At 37.0% G+C, this 20355-nt stretch overlaps 1 protein-coding gene across 2 annotated transcripts; it reads left to right on the top strand.

The window, feature by feature from the left end:
- Positions 1-6641: 6641 nt before the first annotated feature.
- LOC102692534 (potassium voltage-gated channel subfamily A member 3-like) lies at positions 6642-19700 on the top strand. Of its 2 annotated transcripts, XM_015342366.2 has the most exons (3): positions 6642-9839; positions 15537-15635; positions 19025-19700. In XM_015342366.2, exon 1 carries the CDS (start codon positions 6657-6659, stop codon positions 8226-8228), a length of 1572 nt encoding a protein of 523 aa, XP_015197852.1. In that variant the 5' UTR covers positions 6642-6656; the 3' UTR covers positions 8229-9839; positions 15537-15635; positions 19025-19700. The 2 variants fall into 2 exon arrangements, with proteins under 2 accessions (XP_015197852.1, XP_015197853.1); XM_015342367.2 differs by lacking the exon at positions 15537-15635.
- The last annotated feature ends 655 nt before the right edge of the window (positions 19701-20355 follow it).

Below are 20355 nucleotides of genomic sequence, written 5' to 3'. Positions count from 1 at the left end.
GATCTATTCCTTCTGATTTTATAAGAAACCTTAGAAGACCTTAGGATGGGATCCACAGCTGACTATATCTAGAGCAGATGTCTTTATCTGTTTTTTCACTTTACAATTTTTCTGTCTTTGTCAATCAATCATGCTTTTAAAATCAATAAGATGGTTCTTCTTACCTTATTGTGTCAGTTCTTTAGAGTGTTTTCATTAGCCTGTTTGTATTGAACCTTAAATTGGTACTGTACTTTGTGTTACAATATCATTCAGAAAGGAATTTTCTGTTCAGATAAACATGTTTATGCCCTTTGATTGACATGATGACCTGCAATGCTCCAATTTAGCAAGGAAGATCCTAACTGAAAGAGAAATATTTTTTTTTTAATGAAAGATTAATTCCCCTTTTTAGAACATCTTGCCTAATACTTTGGATTGTACAATCAAACATTTAAGAGATGTTATTCACAAACCAACAATGTGAAAATCAAAGAAACTTCCTGACTGTGATGAAGGAAGACACTAAATTAAAACTGAAGAGTGACTCATTTACAGGCCCTGGACTCTACTGAACAATGAAAAAGAGTTAAATGTGTGTAAAGTGATGGAAAATGTTTCTGTATTTACTGTATTTTTTTTGTTCTATGTGATATAGTTTACTGGTTAGTTTGTGCCAATAAATAGAATTTGTGTTCATTCTCACTTCTTCATTACAAAATGCCCCAATTCTTCATTAATGTCCTATAAAGAAATGGATATTAATAAAGAATAAGAAATAAGTTAAATTAGAGAACTTCCTTCTTAAAACAAAAAAGGTTTTGATCCATGCCAATTAAGTGCACTGTTTGCTTCTTGTGTGTATACAATAGCAAACCACAGCTGTGTAAGCTTTTGTGTTGATTTAATCAAAGTTATTGTGTCCAAAATCAAATAATGTATTGTTGCTAAATGGATGTACATTGAATATCAAATTATATTTCAAATGATTGCCACAGAATGGGTGAACATTATTTTTATATTAATTTATTTAAAACATGCTTGCACCATTAAATTAAATTATGCTTAGGAATCTCACAAGCTATCTCATTGTTTTATTCTGCCACAAAGAGTAACCATTATAAGTGGATTTTTAGGACCCCAGTATTAGATATTTAAAGGAAATTAAACTGGAAAGTACATTAATTAAATAAAGTCTAATTATATTTTTGTAAAGTACTGCATGAATAATTCATAAGGGTGGTACCAATCCTCATGCAGTTTGAGAGCAAATGTATTTGATTGCTTCTCCCGCCCGCTGCATTGAACAAGAAAACAATACTAACCTCACACAAAACCCCTTCAGTCACCCCCTACTCTCCAAAACACTCCTTTGCTTAAAGCTTGAAAGCTGTCTATAATTAATATCCAGACCGGCCAGGATCTAGTTATGGCAGGAGAAGGAATGCAGAGGCTCTTAATACCAGCAACTTTAAACAGCAGTCAGACCAGCCAACCAAATCAATTCCACCACTGCGACTTTATAGTTCTCATCTAGCATGAGTAGCAGCTAGGAATGGGGGATATGCCCCATTTAAAATAACAGAAAACACAACTACAAACTTTTCTAACTTAAAAAGGTGTCCACAGTGCCCCCATCCCTCTTCAGACAGAGCATTGCACAGAGGATTTGGAATCACCTTCATTGTCTGTGGAGGGTCAGATCCACTCTCTGAAGGAGACCATTTGATGGTTAGAGGTTTTGGATGTCAAATTAGTATTAAAAGAGGTGTATTGGACCAAAGGGAAGATGGGGATCAAGAACTCATTCGTCTATATTCCATAAATAATGCCATTTCTTTAAAATGTCACTTTTTTATTTAAACAGTTTTAAAAGAATTCAGTCAAAATGTATATACTTGTGTTTTGGCTGGGTAAACAGTTCTTGTTACTGTTAATGCATCTGAATTATGAAAATGTAACCTAATTTTATGATAAAGCCTACTGCCCTGAGATTTATTAAAAAAATAGAAGTGGCTAGGAAAACCCTTCATTTTACAAAAGTATAATCCTGCTTAGTGAGAGATGAATATTCTCTCTGAAGGGTAGTTCTCACACTTGTGACCTCCTTTTCAAGGGAGAATTCAGCCATATGTCTGCACTGTTCAGGGATCTATCCTGAACCTCACCCATTAGTCCCTGTATATTCACTGTCATTTTCTTTTAGATGGCAAGAAGAGGTACTGGCATGAGTACATAAGATTCTAAGAGTGTGTCTGATGATCTCAATATACATTAACACATTTTAAAATTATAAGCATGCAGTGCTCTGAACTAAAGCATTTTATATCTTGTCCACTGAATCGAAACATAGGTGATCTAAACACTGTTAAACACAGGTAAAGAAGGCTTAAATAAAATCAACACGCAATCACTGTCAAAATTCAATAGATTTATAATTATTTGTAAATTATTTTACAAATGTATATTCTTCTGCAAATTATAGAGCAGATAATACAAACTCACAAGAACTTCACCTGTCGGTAGCTCTTCTCAATATAACCAAACTAGTTTGTTTCAAACCGAAATATACTAAATAAAAAATGCGCACCCCCAGGAGATAAATATCTCAACAGTCCCATTCTAGTGGAATTTTAGTCTGTGCAATTTGTCAGTCATTATTTGTATTCAACATTGAAAAACAGAGCACTCTGTGATTCTCTATCTAGGAAATTATTTTTCTTCTAATAAATAATGTGAAAAATATTTTCCATATTCAATTTTAAGAAGATGACTAACATTTCTAAAATTCCATGGAGATGTTACATTTCGTGGTATAAATGTTAAATCTAACGTCATTGCACAGTAATGTAAATGCCACTAGATTACAAGGCCTTATGAGGCAAAATCTCCTGTGTATGTGCATCGGCATGTACTATATGGGTATCGATTATGTTCTAATTTTACCTTAATCCTAGTGTCCCATGCAGTTTCTCACAATATGAAGTTTGTATGGTGATCTCCATTACTAAAACATTAATAATGAATACCTTGAAGAATAAAATGTACTGGAGATCCGGCCCATGTGCTTCCAATCAGATGTAGTAGGCCTTTAATGGAAAGGTAAAGGTGCATGTGCAGGGTACCACCCTCCCCCAATTGCATAGTCTGAGGCTAATCCGAGCTGGGGGAGATCACTCTGAAAATACCTACAAACTATTCACAATTTATAAGCTGCATTAATAATCATAATACAATATCAAGCATCGTTATTCAAGTGGTTCTTAACCTGGAGGGCATGCACCCCCTGGGGGTGCCCATTCTGGGGGTGCTAGACAGGCCAGATGTTTTTAGAAGGTAAATCATTGCAAACACGAATTAAACACAGGTACAGTATGTACAGTAAGTACTGTATAGCTACTGTACTTTGTTTCATCAAACCTAGACATTTTAAGATAAATTGAATTAAGTGTGTGGTTTTTCATGTATTCTTAATTTTACTGTGAAATTAAATAAATGAGTCTATCTCTTTCATTTTATAGTTATAAACTACTAGAACTAAACTTAAACAGTTACAGATACGAGGTGTGAGAACATATGCAGGGGTGCAGGTGCAGTAAAGGCTAAGACCCATTGCTATAGGCTCTTTAATGCAAACCTAAATGCAAACTAACTGCACTGTGTTGAAATAAATTGATATTGAGTGCAGACTCTTTGGGAAAAGACAGCCTGCTGCCCTGTTTGCACCATATAAAACAACCACCCGCTGGCAGTTGACTGGCAAGTACAGAGATCTTTAGAGTGATTCATACGCCGTGCTTTACTACAGGGAAACATAGGTTAAAACCTAAAAACATCCATTCATACAAGACTCCTACTCTCTTTGTCATAAAAGCAAGAAAACAAAATATTTTTTTCCCTGGAGTTGATAATAAAATTATTGTAGCCCACAAGATAGAACTCCAGGCAGATGTATGATTGACTAGGCAGGAGGAAATTTTTGTTTGAAACCTACATCAATGGCTTCAAAATTTGTAATGTGTTTATCTTTGTTTGAGTTTAATTTACTTAGTATACCCTACCTGTCACGCCCTCTGCCTACCACATTCTCACCTGGAAACGCACCTGCACTAATTACAACTCTGAGCACTTCTGCCAAACGACACCACTCCTGCAAATCAGCCAACCACGACACTCCATCAATCAACGCACCTTCTTCCTCGCACAATACTTAAAACATCTGCTCTTTGCCTGGTATTGGTCTTTCTTCGGAGCTTCTACCTCACCTTTGTTTCTGTATTCTACTCTCTCCTCGTAACGAACCTCGGAAGTTTCCCTCGACCACGTCTACTGTCTTGCCCTTTTCAATTAGAAGCCTTCTCGTTAACCTACACTTTTTGAATCACAGAACTGCCTTTTGACTATGCCTTCTGGATTGGACACCTACTCGCCTACCTTTTGTTACTCGACTCAGACCTCGCCTCTCGCCAAGCTCTCATTCCCTCTGGGAACTTTACCCTCATCTCTAGACCCCCTAAGGTACTGCATAGGGTTCATCTTCCTGTTTGCTCAGCAGGTCGTTTGTGACATTACCGACAACAGCAAGAACAAATATGCTGGATTTTCTCTAACTGAAACTACAATTTTCTAAAAACTGCCCTCTCTGAGTAAATCCATGAACTGTCACAGCAGGAAACAGATTTTCTGCTTGTACTGCTTCCAGAAATCCAAGGAGTGTCTTGAATTCGTCTACACACTGTCACATTGCCAGCACTACAGTTCTCAATGGGCAAGGATATGTGGATTCAAGAATAGGGAAATGAGACAGTGAACTGATTCATTTGTCAATAAAGATCAATTGTTTGTTGACAACTTTAGAGTTACCGTGTGGGTGCCAACAGCATGTATGTTCCAGTGACACTTAACATTTTAGCACCATGGACAGCCACCAATCAATTTCACAGAGCAACTGTGCAGATACATGTCTAATGATCCTAACTGAAGTGTGTTGCCTGAAAGGAAACTGATTTGCCATCCAGAACAGGAAGAAAAATATATTGAGTGTGAACGCATGCTGCATTGTAATTCCCCTGTGTCTATACATATAAAAAACGATAATACATTTATGGCTGTTCAATCAGAAATATGGGTAAGTTACTTGAGGAGACATTCAAAGTTCTAAGTTGTTGAAAACAACACAAATGGATTACTGTATATTTCAAACACAGGACAGAATGCAGAAACAAGTAAATCATCAGTCTGAATAAGAAAGCTGAAAGTCAGTAACACTGGAGCTTTTTAACTTAACTGGAACAGAATCCCTGTCAGCACAATAGTCCTCCAAAACATACTGTAATTCACTGTGGTGTGTTCCATATCAATGTACAGTATAGGCTATACAATTTTTTGTTTGTTTTTAAAATCAACTATCATTAAATTTCTGCATTAATTATTTTAAATAATATAAAAAAACAACTAAGCAGAAATGAAGATTTTTCCTATGTACTGTATTGTTCTTCATCACACACTAAGAAATAGAGAAAAATATTAGAATACCTTAACTGTACAGAGCTAAAGGTATTAGGAGGGGAAAAAAATGAATGGCACGTTCACACCATCATTGATTTGCAAATAATATAATTGAATGTTTATTAACTAATATACTTTGAATATATTGGAAACAATACAGTACATTTTATTTTATTCTAATATTAAGTAATTTGTGAAAGCCGCCTCAATCAAAATGTTTTTTTAAATATATTTCATTCCTGTCTTGCTCGGCATTCCATACAGCATGTGTCCTGTACGTTTTTCCTTATTAGCATTCAGGAAAGCGTGCCGTCACGTTCTCATTTACAAGAGCACCGGTACTAAAGATTTAAGGTGCGCAGTAACAAATATCACTATTGTCACAAATGCGAGATGTACATTTTGAAAAGAAAATGGATGTTAGCGCTCGATTATAGAACAATCAACAGGATCTTCACTGATACTTAGACTCCTTCTGTCTGACGAGGGATGAAGTTCTGCCAAATGAAAAATGTCCTGATCTTTGGTTTTGCTCAAGCGCTAGCACAGGAAAGGATAAGCAAACAAGTGAAGATTCTGAATCACAAGAAAGCAATTAGGGCACATGAGCAAAAAGGCGCAAAAACATTAAATGGGAATCCACTGAATTGTAAATAAATTGTAAATACAAATAGGAAAATAACGGACCATGTACTGTATAATTGCCCTTTTGGAAATTACTGTAGGTTTTTTAACATTAGAGATACATACAGTAGGAGCTATTATTGTGAGTGGTCACTGCAGCAAATTGCCATTTTAAAGCAGTTCCCATACATATATTTTAATAGTTTTGTCTGTATATTCAAAGGGGTCACGTCTGGAGGGTGGTGACTGAAGGGAGTACCGGTGACGCGCGTCTCGGTCCTGTGTTTGTGTCTGTTTGGGTGCCGATTGGGCAAAAGGGAGAAGAGTGCCAAGCATTTGCACGCCGTGGGCGGGAATTGGGATGTTCATAAACCCCGGTGTGCGAGCCGTGGGCGGGAATACTAGGCTGAGAAACTGAAGACTGAGAAGGGGAGAGAGAAGAGGAGAGAGGACGCGGTGGCTGTGCAGCGGCGGTGGTGGCGGTGGCTCACCGGAGCTTGTAGGAGGAGGCGCGGCTTCCCCTGCCCCTCCAACACAGCACCTGTATGGACGACCACCGCAGCCTCCTTCACTCGCCTCCGCCTTCGTCTGCCAAGCACAGAAAGAACAACATTGTTAACCCTGGCTACACTGACACCGAGCAAGACATCATGACAGTAGTCGCTTGTGACAACATGTTGGAGGAGACGGCAGCTCTCCCTGGACACCATTCCTTGGATCGCTACGAGCCTGATCATGAGTGCTGCGAGCGAGTGGTCATCAACATTTCTGGGCTACGGTTCGAGACGCAGCTCAAAACTCTCTCCCAGTTCCCAGAGACTTTGCTTGGGGATCCCAAAAAGAGAATGCGCTACTTTGATCCTCTAAGGAACGAATACTTCTTCGACAGAAACCGTCCCAGTTTTGATGCCATTCTTTATTACTATCAATCAGGGGGACGCATCAGGAGGCCGGTCAATGTCCCCATTGACATCTTTTCCGAGGAGATCAGGTTTTATGAACTCGGGGAGGAAGCGATGGAGAAATTCAGAGAAGACGAAGGGTTTATCAAAGAGGAAGAGAGACCTTTACCAACTAATGAATTTCAGAGGCAGGTGTGGCTATTGTTTGAGTACCCCGAGAGCTCAGGACCAGCCCGGGGCATTGCTATTGTATCTGTGTTGGTTATTTTAATTTCAATTGTTATATTTTGTCTTGAAACACTGCCCGAATTCCGGGATGAGAAAGAGTACCAGAGTCCTATAGCACCTGTTATCAATGGAACAAGCCCTTACCTGTCTAGTACTTTCACGGACCCTTTCTTTGTCGTGGAGACGCTGTGCATAATTTGGTTCTCATTTGAACTGCTGGTCAGATTCTTTGCCTGTCCTAGCAAAGCCACGTTCTCTAAAAACATCATGAACATTATCGACATTGTGGCCATCATCCCCTACTTTATCACACTCGGGACTGAACTGGCGGAAAGACAGGGGAACGGGCAGCAGGCAATGTCCTTGGCTATCTTGAGAGTAATCAGACTAGTCCGTGTTTTTCGCATCTTCAAGCTTTCCAGACACTCCAAAGGACTCCAAATTTTAGGACAGACCCTGAAAGCCAGCATGAGAGAGCTAGGTCTATTAATTTTCTTCCTTTTTATCGGGGTCATTCTCTTCTCCAGCGCTGTCTACTTTGCAGAAGCAGACGATCCCTCCTCTGGTTTTAGCAGCATCCCTGATGCTTTCTGGTGGGCTGTAGTCACCATGACAACAGTCGGCTATGGAGACATGCACCCTGTTACCATAGGTGGTAAAATCGTCGGGTCCTTGTGTGCAATCGCTGGCGTGTTAACCATAGCCTTGCCTGTCCCGGTCATCGTGTCTAATTTTAACTACTTTTACCACCGGGAAACTGAAGGAGAAGAACAGGCACAGTATCTGCATGTTGGCAGCTGTCAGCACTTAACATCAACGGAGGAGCTGAAAAAGACACGCAGCTCCTCTTCACTCAGCAAATCGGAATACATGGTTATAGAAGAAGGCATCACCAGTGCTTTCAAACAACCCAACTTCAAAAGTAGCAACTGCACTCAAAACAACCAGAACTGCGTGAATATCAAAAAGATTTTCACAGATGTGTAAAACACAAAGTGATTACTACTGCTTCTTCTACTAATCGTAACGTGTCAGTGCAAGTCTGTTGTGTGGAGGCGACGTTATAGGTATCTAATTGTGTCCTGTTAAGTCAGTGAGTATCCGAGTCCATTCGCAATAGAATAAAAGCAGCACTCGAGGTATTTGCTAGTCCATCACAAGCTCCGTGTTCTGCTTTTTTATCTCGTGGAATATAATACAGGTCATGAGGTTTTTCGTGAACAGCTCTTGTTTCGTTCTCGTTTGTCAACTGACAGAGGCGATGTATGCTTCCTTTGTTAATTCCAACCGTAACCTATAATTTAATAAGTCTGTGAAAATTCATTTTTGTAAATAATAATAATAACAATAATAATCGCAACACAAAAAAGTAAAACTTACTTTAAGGGATAGTTTATTGGCAAAACATGAATGTGAAGGATTTAAAAAAAAACATTTATTATTGTGCTGAAGTTATTTTTTACCAAAACTAGAAAAACAGTATATATATATATTAAGATGAACTAAATAACGATACTAGCTGTCTAGCGGATAATAAAAGGGAGCAAATCAACTTCAAATTAATCATTTTTTTATTTATTCGTGTTGCCTCATTGACGTACGCACTACTAATTGTTTATACTTGAATTATATATACGTGTCCCACCGTTTCGTGGATAATGAAGAAGCAATGGAACAAAGGAAACCTAAGCACAAACTACTGGAAAAGCTGTCGTTTTGGACTGCTGTCATCTTAGGTGCAAGACCTAAAAATCAAAAGAAAAGGCACGCCTTCTAGTGGATGCTACTAATTCTGCCTGGAGTGATGCAGTTTCCATAGCAACCACAGTTTCCTGGGTAACCCCTGCTAATGTTGCCATGGTATCCCATTCTGTTTCCTCAGTAACCTTCCAGATGGTTCTAAAGCCTGCAATATAAAAGAAGAAAGCAGATGAATAGATAAAACACAGAATTTTAATCCCAGAGGGACATCCGTTATACTGTGAAAAACTAATGAATACATTTATATTTTATAAATGCACTCAAATAAGTAGGCATACTTGGCCAAAATTACTTTGAATAATAATTATAATAATCACTTTATCAGATATAAAGATTTTTACTTACAAAACTAAAATCTTAAAAATGCCAAAAATGCACAAACATTCAAATGATAAAAGTATACAAATAATGTGTCTGTTTTAATCTGATGACTGGATTACTTGCATTGCCATATGGATGATTGTGGATTGCAATATCCTTCAGAGGTCAGGACTGGAATGTCATACTTGTGATGGTAAATGGCTTTTTACTGCCAGAGGAAGAACAGCATCATACAGTATGTCCTGAGCAGGACTGTAAACATAAGAAGCACACAGGGAATGGGATGCCAGAGATTTAGGATAACATTCAAATAATCTGAGTTGGAGAAAAAATAAAAGAAGGAACAAAGCTTGAACAGACACAAATACGCACACAAATGGAAATTAAAACTCAAAGTTGTAGTTCTAAGGACCAAGAAGAAGAAAGAAGATGGATAATTGTTAATGGGGAGACACCAGCTTGTGTACTTTGCACCATGTATTCACAGGGACTTCTCTACATTTTCAAATAGGAGAGGTGGGTACAAGCCGTGAAAGAGTCTTGACTGACTCTTGCTTACATCATGCCAAATAAATCAATGCCACTCATCTATTATTTCTATTAAACCAGGGGAGAGAGTAAGAGGAGCCAGTCAGCCAGAAAGCTATTGATAAAAATTGCAGTTATCCCCACTTTGGGAAGGAAGTAGTAAAAATTAGCTGCTCTTACAGGGTGTACAGAAAAGGTCATGTTTATTCCTGAGCTGGTCTGGAAGATTTAAGTTCCTTTTCAAGAGGTTCCAGTACTTATTTATTCTTTTTCTATTGCAAATAACAAATACATACAGTATATAACAATAACCCAAATACAGGGGAGGAGAAGAGATTTTTTCCTGGCCAAAGGAAGAAACATATCTGTACAATTTTTATATTAAAGCGTAAAAATAAGTAATCAACCTCCAGTGAGTGAAGACGTGTATGCACGCAGCACAGGTGATACATGCAGTCTAGTGCTGCCATATAAACATTAGCAGACTCCAAAATTGTGGATTCACTCGGTACTCTTATACTCCCTTTGTCCTCCAATATCCTCTGCACATTGAAAGAGTTTTTTTTTCCTTTCAATACATAGGAAATCCCAAGCACAAATCTGACAGTTGAAGGTATCCACTTTTTGTCTTAAGGTCCATTTTATATTGGTTCTTATTAACATGTCTTCACTTTGTTGTATTCTTTTTAGATGTGAGCTGCTGTGGTTTTAACAGTTATCCCATTAAGTGTTTAGTTAAATTAACATTAAAATTCAGTACGTTTGTAGACATGGGTTAAGCAGCTGAATATTTTGCCTTGACTTCTAAAAACTTAGTCAAGCAGTTGTTCCAGATGTCTATAAACGTCTATAGCAATGCCTCCAGCATAAGCCGTAGAAAAGAAGCGCTCAGAGCCTCCATTCATGGAAAGATTGCAGATTTATAATTTATTGATGTGTAGCACACAGAGAATGATGTGTTTGCAGATCAAACTAAATTTGATTTATCTATAGCTGAGTGCTGAACTCTGCTTCAAATTGTTTTACTGCACATGGTTCCTTGTCATACAGTTTCTAAAACCGAGAATCTGTTTAACATTGGCTTCCAACCAGGAAATGACATGAAAGCACCCGTGACCTCAGGCTATTATAATTTCCTTCTGACAGATTTAATTTAGGTTTCTCTCCAGTGAATTTGCCCTTTTTTGTACAACAGCACTTAAACAAACAGGAAACGCAAGATGAACGGAATTGCAGCAGACTAAACGCCGTTTAGACACTAATGCCTAAGTACTCTCAAAAAGGTAGACCAAAAGTTTTAGTAACTTTTCTTTACATACAGTCCTTCTGCATTTTTGTAAAAGTACGATGCCTGTTAATTTCATTTGGCATAATTCTATGTATAACATACTGTGCGTAATACAATAATTTTTATTTGTCCTATCAATTAGACAAGAAAAATTAGAATTGCAGCCTGTGTCCAAAAGTTTTCGAGTATTCTAGAAAAAAAATTAAAACATCCATTTGAAGTCAATTATATGTAGGTGTCCAGCTATCCCTGCATTGTCTACATTTTCTTGCAAGTACTATTACCAGAATTAGAAGATATTGTGTTTTGAAACTGTGGAGTTAGGATTTTTTGCTATAGAGACTGACAGTGTTATAACGATAAAGAATGCACACATCGCCTGTTGTTCTGCAGTTCTACTTCACACTGGGTTTAGATCCAAAGTTTTGTGGTAAATTGCTTAGCTACAAAATTAAAAATGTCTTATTTCTTTCAGTAATTAAAGGTACTGTAACTGAACAGTCAAATGACTCACTTTGGTTACAATAAGAATCAAATTGTACGTGTCAGCTCGCTCTGTCCTACATAGAATATTTTTTATATTTTAATTTATTATTTTAAATTTTTGTCCTCTTAATGTTATGCAAACTTTGTTGAAAATTAATAAAAATCAAGAACTTACAGGAAATATATATATATTTATTATTTAAGTATATAATACATCTTGTTTTTAATAAAGCAGGCGTTCTGTTTTGATTAATTCACCATTTTGGCTCATCTCTGCCAAGATTAATATATATATGCTGTATATGTAATGATGACTCTGGCCTGTAGGATGATTCGTGTATTTTTTCTGGATAAGGCTCACCTGTAAAGCAGTTGAGACAGCTTTACCATAACCCAAAATAACTTTTCTCTTGCCTTAGTTAGGTGCCTGACCTTTATTCCTGATATTGCCACAAGGCTTTAAAATAAACAAGACTCATGTGCATGCTGGCAGGTTATTTTGATTACAGATGCTCACACATTTCATTAGTAGACATTCCTCTAATGAACTTAGAGGTTCGTTGTCATGTGGAAAGCTGGTGGCTTGTTCACATTCCATCATGTGCCGTTCCCGTCAGACTGTGTGAGCAATAATAGGCTTGTCACTTGCGCTGGACCCCTCCTTTATGCAAGTACTGAAACGAGACAAGAATCCATCACCCAGTTTAAAAAAAAATGCACTGCAATGATTCAGCAAAGAATCCTTTACTGTGTCGTGCAAGCTGAATATAGACTGGACTGTCACTGATTCCAACAGTTCAGGAATTCCAATGCTGAAATTCCTTTGCCTTATGTGTGCAGCTATGTGGCACAATTTAAAAGCCAGTGATTTTAACCCCATGTTTATTAAGGATGCATTCAGTGTTGCGCTGCCAGCTAGATTAAAGACAGAAACATATTCCATGATGTCACTTCTCTGCAGTGCTGCTGTTCTGTCAGTTCAATGTAGGAATTGATAATGAAGTTCACATAAAGATGAAATATTACCTTATCTATGGCATTGGAGAGGAAAAACCTTCTACAATAGTTTATAATAACTATATGGTCAATCTTTTATAATCACATTGTATCCTGATCTTGAATTTCTGAATGTCAAAATAATCCAAAGCACCCATAATTTAAAGTATTACAGTCAGTGATTATACAGTATCAAGACATTAGTTGCATTTTAACGCCTGTTTTGTACTTTTAAGCAGAGAGAGGTTATAGATATATTGACAATTATATATGAATGCATATTTATCTCCTTATCGTTAGTAAATTTCACTATGCACCAAAATGTTAAATATAACTGATATACAGAGAATATAAATAATTGTAATTCTATGATGTGATAGTCATTATTTTTTTCTTTCTTCAATATAACATACAGGAGAAACACTATTGATAAAATTATTTACATATACATCGAATTTACATAACTGTGACATAAAATCAAGTAGCACGTGCATTGTATGCAGTATATATAATGCATATTTTCTAGCGCTTTTTTTTCTTTTCTGATCTCATTTTCCAATATCCTTGAGGTGACATTGGTGACAGACACATCCAGTTCTGCCCTCTAGTGGTAGCAGTGGAAAGTTATTTTGAGAGTGCATGACAGTACAATAATCACGAAATGAAATTAATAGTTTAGCAGTATTATGAATTGGTTAACTGATTTATAGATTCATTAAAAGTTAGTACAAGGTAATGAACAGTGGATAATTCCAAGAAATGCCCTAATTTACAGGTTTAATCGTTATGTAAGCTACATGCCAGGTAATTATTATACTGTTTTTTTGAACTCATAAGATCCAATCAATTTTTTGGTAAAACCATAATTTTGTATTGTAAAGAATTTGATTTTCCTAGTTTGTGGGTCTTGCATGAAGAGAAGGAATTATACATTATTATAATACTTTGTAAATGGTGAACAGAATGTGATGTAGCAAACTAAATATTATCATCTGTAACTCCATAGAACTACTGTACAGTACAGTATATAGCAGATTTACAGTTGTCTTATAAACCATGTTCGATAACCCAGCTTTTGCTTTCCTGCCTGTCTCACAAGTTTATTACCATTGAGGAGACTGGATTTGCTGTTAACGCCATTGCTGAATGGTCACTGTATACCAATTGTCCCGTAATGATGAAGCCTGATCCCAAGCCTATACAGCCGAGTACCAACCACAAGTGTGTGGTGTATTAACATTAATGTAATACAATTTACTTTAGTTTAGAGATAATTTGTAATTCATGTACTTGGATTAAGAACTGGTTAGTAGAAAGAAAACAGGGAAATTGGGGTGATGTAATTTGTGAAGTACCTCAGAGATCTCAGTTAGGCCCAGTTCCATATTTTCATCAAAGATTCTAGTTGGAAGCCAGAAGGGCATGCATGCAAAAAAAAAAGACAAATATATAAAGGGAAACACTCGAGAGAAAGGGCTGCTTATGAAAAAGACATAAATGTTGCTGTTGACACCTGATTTACATCTTCTAGATAATGTGCTTAAGCAATATCAAAGGGAGAGAGAATGTTAGGATATATAGTGTAATTAAACATTCAAATCAAGAGATGTTGTGGTACAGATATAGAATGCCCCATTGAGACCTCAGTTAGAATACTGAGCACAATTTCAGCCACCCAAACACAACAAAGATATGGCTGCTCTGGAATCAGTCCAGGGAAGAGCGACCAGAAACATTCCCAGGCTCAAAGGAATGTCCTGCTCTGACAGGCCAAAAGAAGTAAACCTCTTTTTTTAATATTGAACAGAGTAGGGTTTGATGGGACCTCATTTAAGTATTCAAAATCCTTAAAGTCACTGGTAAAATTAATTGTATTGACTTCTTCAAAATCAACAGTGGATCATGAACTAGAGGGGAAAAGTGGAAAATACCCAGAAGCGCAATTAAAGCTGAGAACAGGATAGCTCTTCACGCAAAATGTTGTGGGAGGATGGGGAAATCTGCCAAGCGATGTTGTTGAAGTGAATACCCTGTATTCTTTCAAGAAACAGCTTGATTAATTGATCCTTGACTCGCTTAGCATCCAAAAAAAACCCAACTAAACTAAATTGACAATATAACAAATGTCTTTGTTTGTAATGACTCTTATAATTTATAGTCTGGTCTGTGCCAATTTTTAGCCATTTCATATTTATTTTGTAAATCTTAGGGCTAAAGATATCTTTTCTGCTCTTGCTGGTGGAAAAACTCTTGGTAACAACATATCTTTCACATATTTAAAAGAAATCTCTTCAGATTTGGAATTGGCAATCGTATTTTCTGTTTTTCTTCTCTTCCAGCGATCTGAGCAAAAGGTTGTTAATGATGTACCTTATCACTGCTATACAGGGAAAATCAGGATATGAGCACACATTCCTCCAAAACACCCACCTGTCAGATTCATTCATCGTTTGACATGCTGTGAACTCCAAATGCCGTTGTAGGAGAGTGAGCAATGATTGGAGAGATGATGCGTCTCTTACTGACAGCACTGAAGTTTGTAGTTCTATGGCAAGCCAAGCTCTCCTAAGGAGTAGTAATCAATTAGTTGTGCCCACTACTTGAGCAATGTCAGTCACCATTGTCACCATTGATTAAAAACAAAGGCCTAAGCAATCAAAATTTTCAAACATTTGGTAAGATCATGTGTAAGCAGTGTCTTTCCATCAATTCAATTCAATTTTCATATAGCGCCTTTCACAACAAGGTTGTCCCAAGGCGCTTAACAATGCAGATAACCATACATTTTGTGAATACAGAACAGAAAAGACCAGAAGAAGATTAATTAAGAATTAATTAATTTAAGAAGATTAAAAGATTAATGAGGAAAGCACCCATGTTCTATGACTTATTCCCACGTCTCTTTGATACTCTAGGAAAGTTTGTCGACCGGATGGGTGTCTGTTCTTGGGAGCCCCATGCTGACAGACCATGGGGTGCTGCTTTCACTCAGAAACAGAAGCGTTGTGGGCAAGGTAATGAAAGCACAGCTTTTTATTTCAATTCAGAAATTCTGTGTATTGATGCAGAAAAGCTGTTGGCCCTTTCAAAGCTGATCAATTATTTTTGATGGTGTGTTTTTTGTGTGCGAAATTTTGCAATGAACCTTGTACAAACAATTTCCTTTTTTTTAATTGGAAGGGAACTACAGTATGTACAGTAGAACCTTTGGGAATGCTTTACAGGAAACACTGCTGTAACAATGGCATGATGGTTCAGATTTGTATGCGTTTAAAACCTGCAGTATATGCACAGTGTCCTTAACCTATATTAAGCCACACCTCTGCTTTTTTAAGAAAAACGGGAAACGGGAAATCTAAATTTTTCTAGGCACGAGGAGTTATATTTATATAATAATATACAGTATATATGATATATAGTTATATATTACATAATTCAAAGTATTCATATGTTTGAATATTAAGATGGATAGAGGAATTTCTTTAAAAATTGAAGTGAAATGTAATCGAAAATGTAAATGATGATCAATTAATCCCGTGACCTTTTTGGATAAAGTGGTTGGAAGATGGATGAATGATCACTTAATTTATGGTGAGAATTAAATATACTGTACACTAAGTTACATTTATTTGTGCAGATATTTAGGAAATCTGAAATACTGGATATTACTGTGAATGTTTCTAAAAAAGTACTGTAGCCTGGGACCGTTTTTTAATTAACACATGTCCCTGCTGTCACTGACCTATAGTAAAAGAATCTGAATAATAATAGTATTCTGAACCTAGGACATTTCGCATTTCTTAGTTAGCATCAGAGGCCATTTTGGGTGACCGCAGGTGGTTCTTTTCCGCTTTTAAAAGAACATAATGCATTTCCACACAGCTCCTTCAGAAAACACCCATCTACCTCATGTTCCATAAAATAACTGAGGTTATGTTTTTGAGGCAGCACAGCTGATTCTGGAAATTCCAAAAGGCAACAATGTTTTTCTGTCCTTTTATACAGTGTATTGTGAAAGATGTACTGGGATTTTGTTTGGATCTCAGTCAAATTCTGCCACTGCAGCAGTAGGATTAAGACTGCAGTAGACTTCTTCAGTGCTCCCTCTCGATGGCAGAAAAAGCACCACTGCACAGCAAGGACACTTGATAAGTGGTGATATCTGCATGCTAAATTAAGCCACTCATTATACAGTATCTGCAGTATGGAGAATTGGGTAAACCTGGCAAAAATTGAATTGAATGCAAAATAGCTACAGTATGGTCTGAATTAAGCAGGTGTTCATTAAAATGTAATGAAATGTAATAAATGTCCATTTTATATACAGTAATATTTTAAATAAGAAACATTCTTAAAAGAATTTATAGGAAATGTTATGCAAATACCACTGCACTTTATCCAAATTAGTATGCACAACTGTATTTGCCCTTTACATTCACATTCCATGTAATGAAAACATTAAGGCAAGGATTCACGAGAATAAATGTACAGTATAGTTTTGAAAGTGCTAAGTACATTTATAGGTTCAGAACAGTTATGTTTTTTTTTCATTAAAAGAGAAGAAATTGATCAGAAAGTTACTAATATCTAATAAGTTGGTTAGGCAGGATGGATTTTCTCTGTTGCAACCTTTCAAATGATCTTTTTAAACTTTTTTGTCCTTCTTAAAAGACAGACTGAATCTAAGAGTGGTCAAGAGCCAGGGCCTGTTTTATGAATCTGGTAATCTCAAGCAAAGGAACATAAATGTAAAAAAATATTTTACAAATTCTGATGGTTCCATAAATTTCTATGGTGATTTGCACTGCAGTCTAACAGATCTTGGGTCCTTTGGTGTGTTTCTGGAATCACCAGATCATCTGTTTTATTTTCAACTTTTGTCTTTTTTAAGTAAATGAAGAGGGTGTCTAGAAACAGTCATCAGTTCTGGCATTTTCAATTATTTTTTCTGGAATGTGTGCCAATTATGTGAACTGTAAAATACTGTACAGTACCTAACAAACCTATGCAGAAATGGTATAGTTAAGTTGCTGTGGTGATGAGCACTGCAATCTTGGGTCCTTGGTGTGTTTCTGGAATAGGCTGACTTCTGTGGGGAGTTTGCATGCACTCCCTGTGTTTCTTTGAAGTTATGCCTGGTGCTTCCTCCCAACTTCCAATGACAATGCTATCTGGGTTAAATGGTGTCTGTAACTTGTTTTCGTATGTTTCCCCCATCGTGAGCTCTATACTTCCAGGAAAGTTCCAGGTTACTATGATCTTCAGGAATAAGCAGTTTTCTCAGAACAGGGAGATGGATGGATGTTTGACGACTGAATTGAACACTTTTTGTATTTTTTATGAATATACGTCAGTTACTTTTTTCCCAAATGCGTGCCAATTATGTGCCTATAAAATACTATACAGTATATAACTCAACTATGCAGAAAGTGCAGGAAAGTGGCAAAGCGTAGGATATGGACGTGCAGGATAAAAGTGTTGAAATGTTGAAATGCAATGTATTCGTAATCAACTATCTAGCATTTTTGTAAAGATTGAGCAGGCTTTGTGGAAGATGTTTTTTCTTTTCACTGATATTAACATTTATTTCAGCACAATATGTTGCATATCCCAATGCACTGTTAATGTGCCAGGAAACGAAGAATGAATCTAATCTTGATGCAGTCATTACATCCTGAATCCTTTTTTAATTAAATAAGTATTGGCATTAGTCACTGCACAGGGGGAATAATGAATAGTGTTTGTTTTGTCTGTTGTCCAATTCAGATAGACAGCAAAACAGACTAGATAGACTAGATTCTATACATAAAGACTCTATACATAAAGAGGACTCCATTGAATGGTTTTGACAGCCTGTTGGGGATTTTGCTTTTTTGTCACAATATACTGTAGCATGCAAGTAGATCCATGTCTTCAGTTGCATCTTAAGTTTGCAATATTTCTCGAAATATCTGGCCACAATTTCAGTGTATGAATATTTTCTTTAAAAATTTGAAATATTTCTCAAATGGGCAATTTTTCAGTCATTAATTTAATCAATTAAAGCCATAAACAAGCATCAAGAAGGACATCAATGACAGTTTAAAACAATTTCTAATTTTTGGCAGCTGCATATTTTGTTTCTTTGGGATTTAGGGTTTCGGTCAGCCTCTTGGCATCTAACCACGAGTCCATCCAGCGCTGAGAATCTATAGAATGTTTTTCTCTTCACGTTGTGCAGTTCTGCATAGATGGCTGTCCTGGCCTGAGTAAATAAGGTCCAGCTCAGAATTGCTGGCTCCTGACTTTAATCAGAACGGAAAGGAAGAAGCCTGCACTCTGTTCCCTGATTCTGCACGCAAATCTCTTGGTGTCTTAACAGTTTCTGTGTTATGCTTGACATCCCCTCTGCATTCTTTTGCAGGGCTGGAACCAACCCGACTGCATTGAATCCGAACAGGTGCAACCCTGCCTCTCTCTCTACCTTCCACGCCACGCTTGTCAGAGCCTCTCTCGTCTCTCGAGCGAGGGAAAACACCAATCTATCTCCTCCATCCCTAGCTAGAGAGACAAGGTGCCTTCAGCAACGGATGTTGACAGCCTTCTTCTTGCAGTGCCTATTATTGGCACTGACATGCTCACCGTTTTCTCTGAACCTGATTCACCATAATCTAGTGTTAAAGGAATAGTTTTAAAGATCGCCAGAATTCAGGTCACTTGTTTGTAATCACACAGACTTGTACTGATGCTGCTACTGCTGCGAAGAAACCTAGAAGTGCTTAGAAAGAGCCCAAATGAATGCTGCCCAAAATTAAGGGACATGGGGGTCATGCTTGTTCCATTCACATTTATAGTTGTGGCACACTGTCCTAAACAAATGTGAATATATGAACTTAAGCTATAATAGTCTTTGCTTTTTTATTTGTATTTTTCGATGTGAACTGCAGTTTAGCTCTGTTTGCAAAATTGAATGAAGTGGTAGCAGATATGCAGACAGAGGAACTAATGGTTGGTGGAGGGCAGTATGATGGATTGCAGTGTGGTTGCTCCCATAATTACCATGACTGTTCTATACAAAATAAAAGTGCTATTAGAGATTGTCTGTTGTGAAATTTTGTGGCGTCCTGGGAGCAATCCCTGAGTTCTCAAATAATTCAAAGAAACATTTTTTTAATACTGTAGGTAAACACATACACACCTTTATTTTCATTTAACTCCGGTAGCAACAATACAAAAAGTCAGATAAACTTTAGGAGCGAAAAAAAGAAAAAGATATTAGGCCTCCAGAATGGTGGGCTCTGCAAGAGAAAGACTATGCTCAAGAAAAAAATTGCAGAAACATTTTCTATTTACCCTATATTTATTCACTTACAATAAAACTTTCAAAATGTATCGTTTATCTGTACAGGACCTGCAAGCAATTCCTGCCATTCCAATGTTCCGGTAGGAATGTCAGCAGAAACCTTCATTACTAAGAAGTCACAAAGCTACTATACTAAGTGGCTACTGTTTGTCAACTGTCATAAAAAAATAATTCTGCCTAGTTCCATTTTTACAAAACACAGAGAGATGCCCAAGCAAGGAATCAAATTATTTCTGCTAAGAATAGTTTCCACTGTAGTGTACACAAATAAATGAGTTGTTAAGCATGCTCTAGAAACGCCGTCACGATTTCTAATTCATAAGTGTGAGGATGAATATTGGGAAGCAAGTGCGATAGAATTCCCTGAAGTCTTTGACTGTGTCCCATTGAAT

The sequence above is a fragment of the Lepisosteus oculatus genome, chromosome 5, assembly GCF_040954835.1.
Source record: "Lepisosteus oculatus isolate fLepOcu1 chromosome 5, fLepOcu1.hap2, whole genome shotgun sequence".
Classification (NCBI taxonomy): Eukaryota; Metazoa; Chordata; class Actinopteri; order Semionotiformes; family Lepisosteidae; genus Lepisosteus; species Lepisosteus oculatus.
Note: the sequence above shows the minus strand (reverse complement) of the source record. Positions and strands in the feature narration are given on the sequence as shown.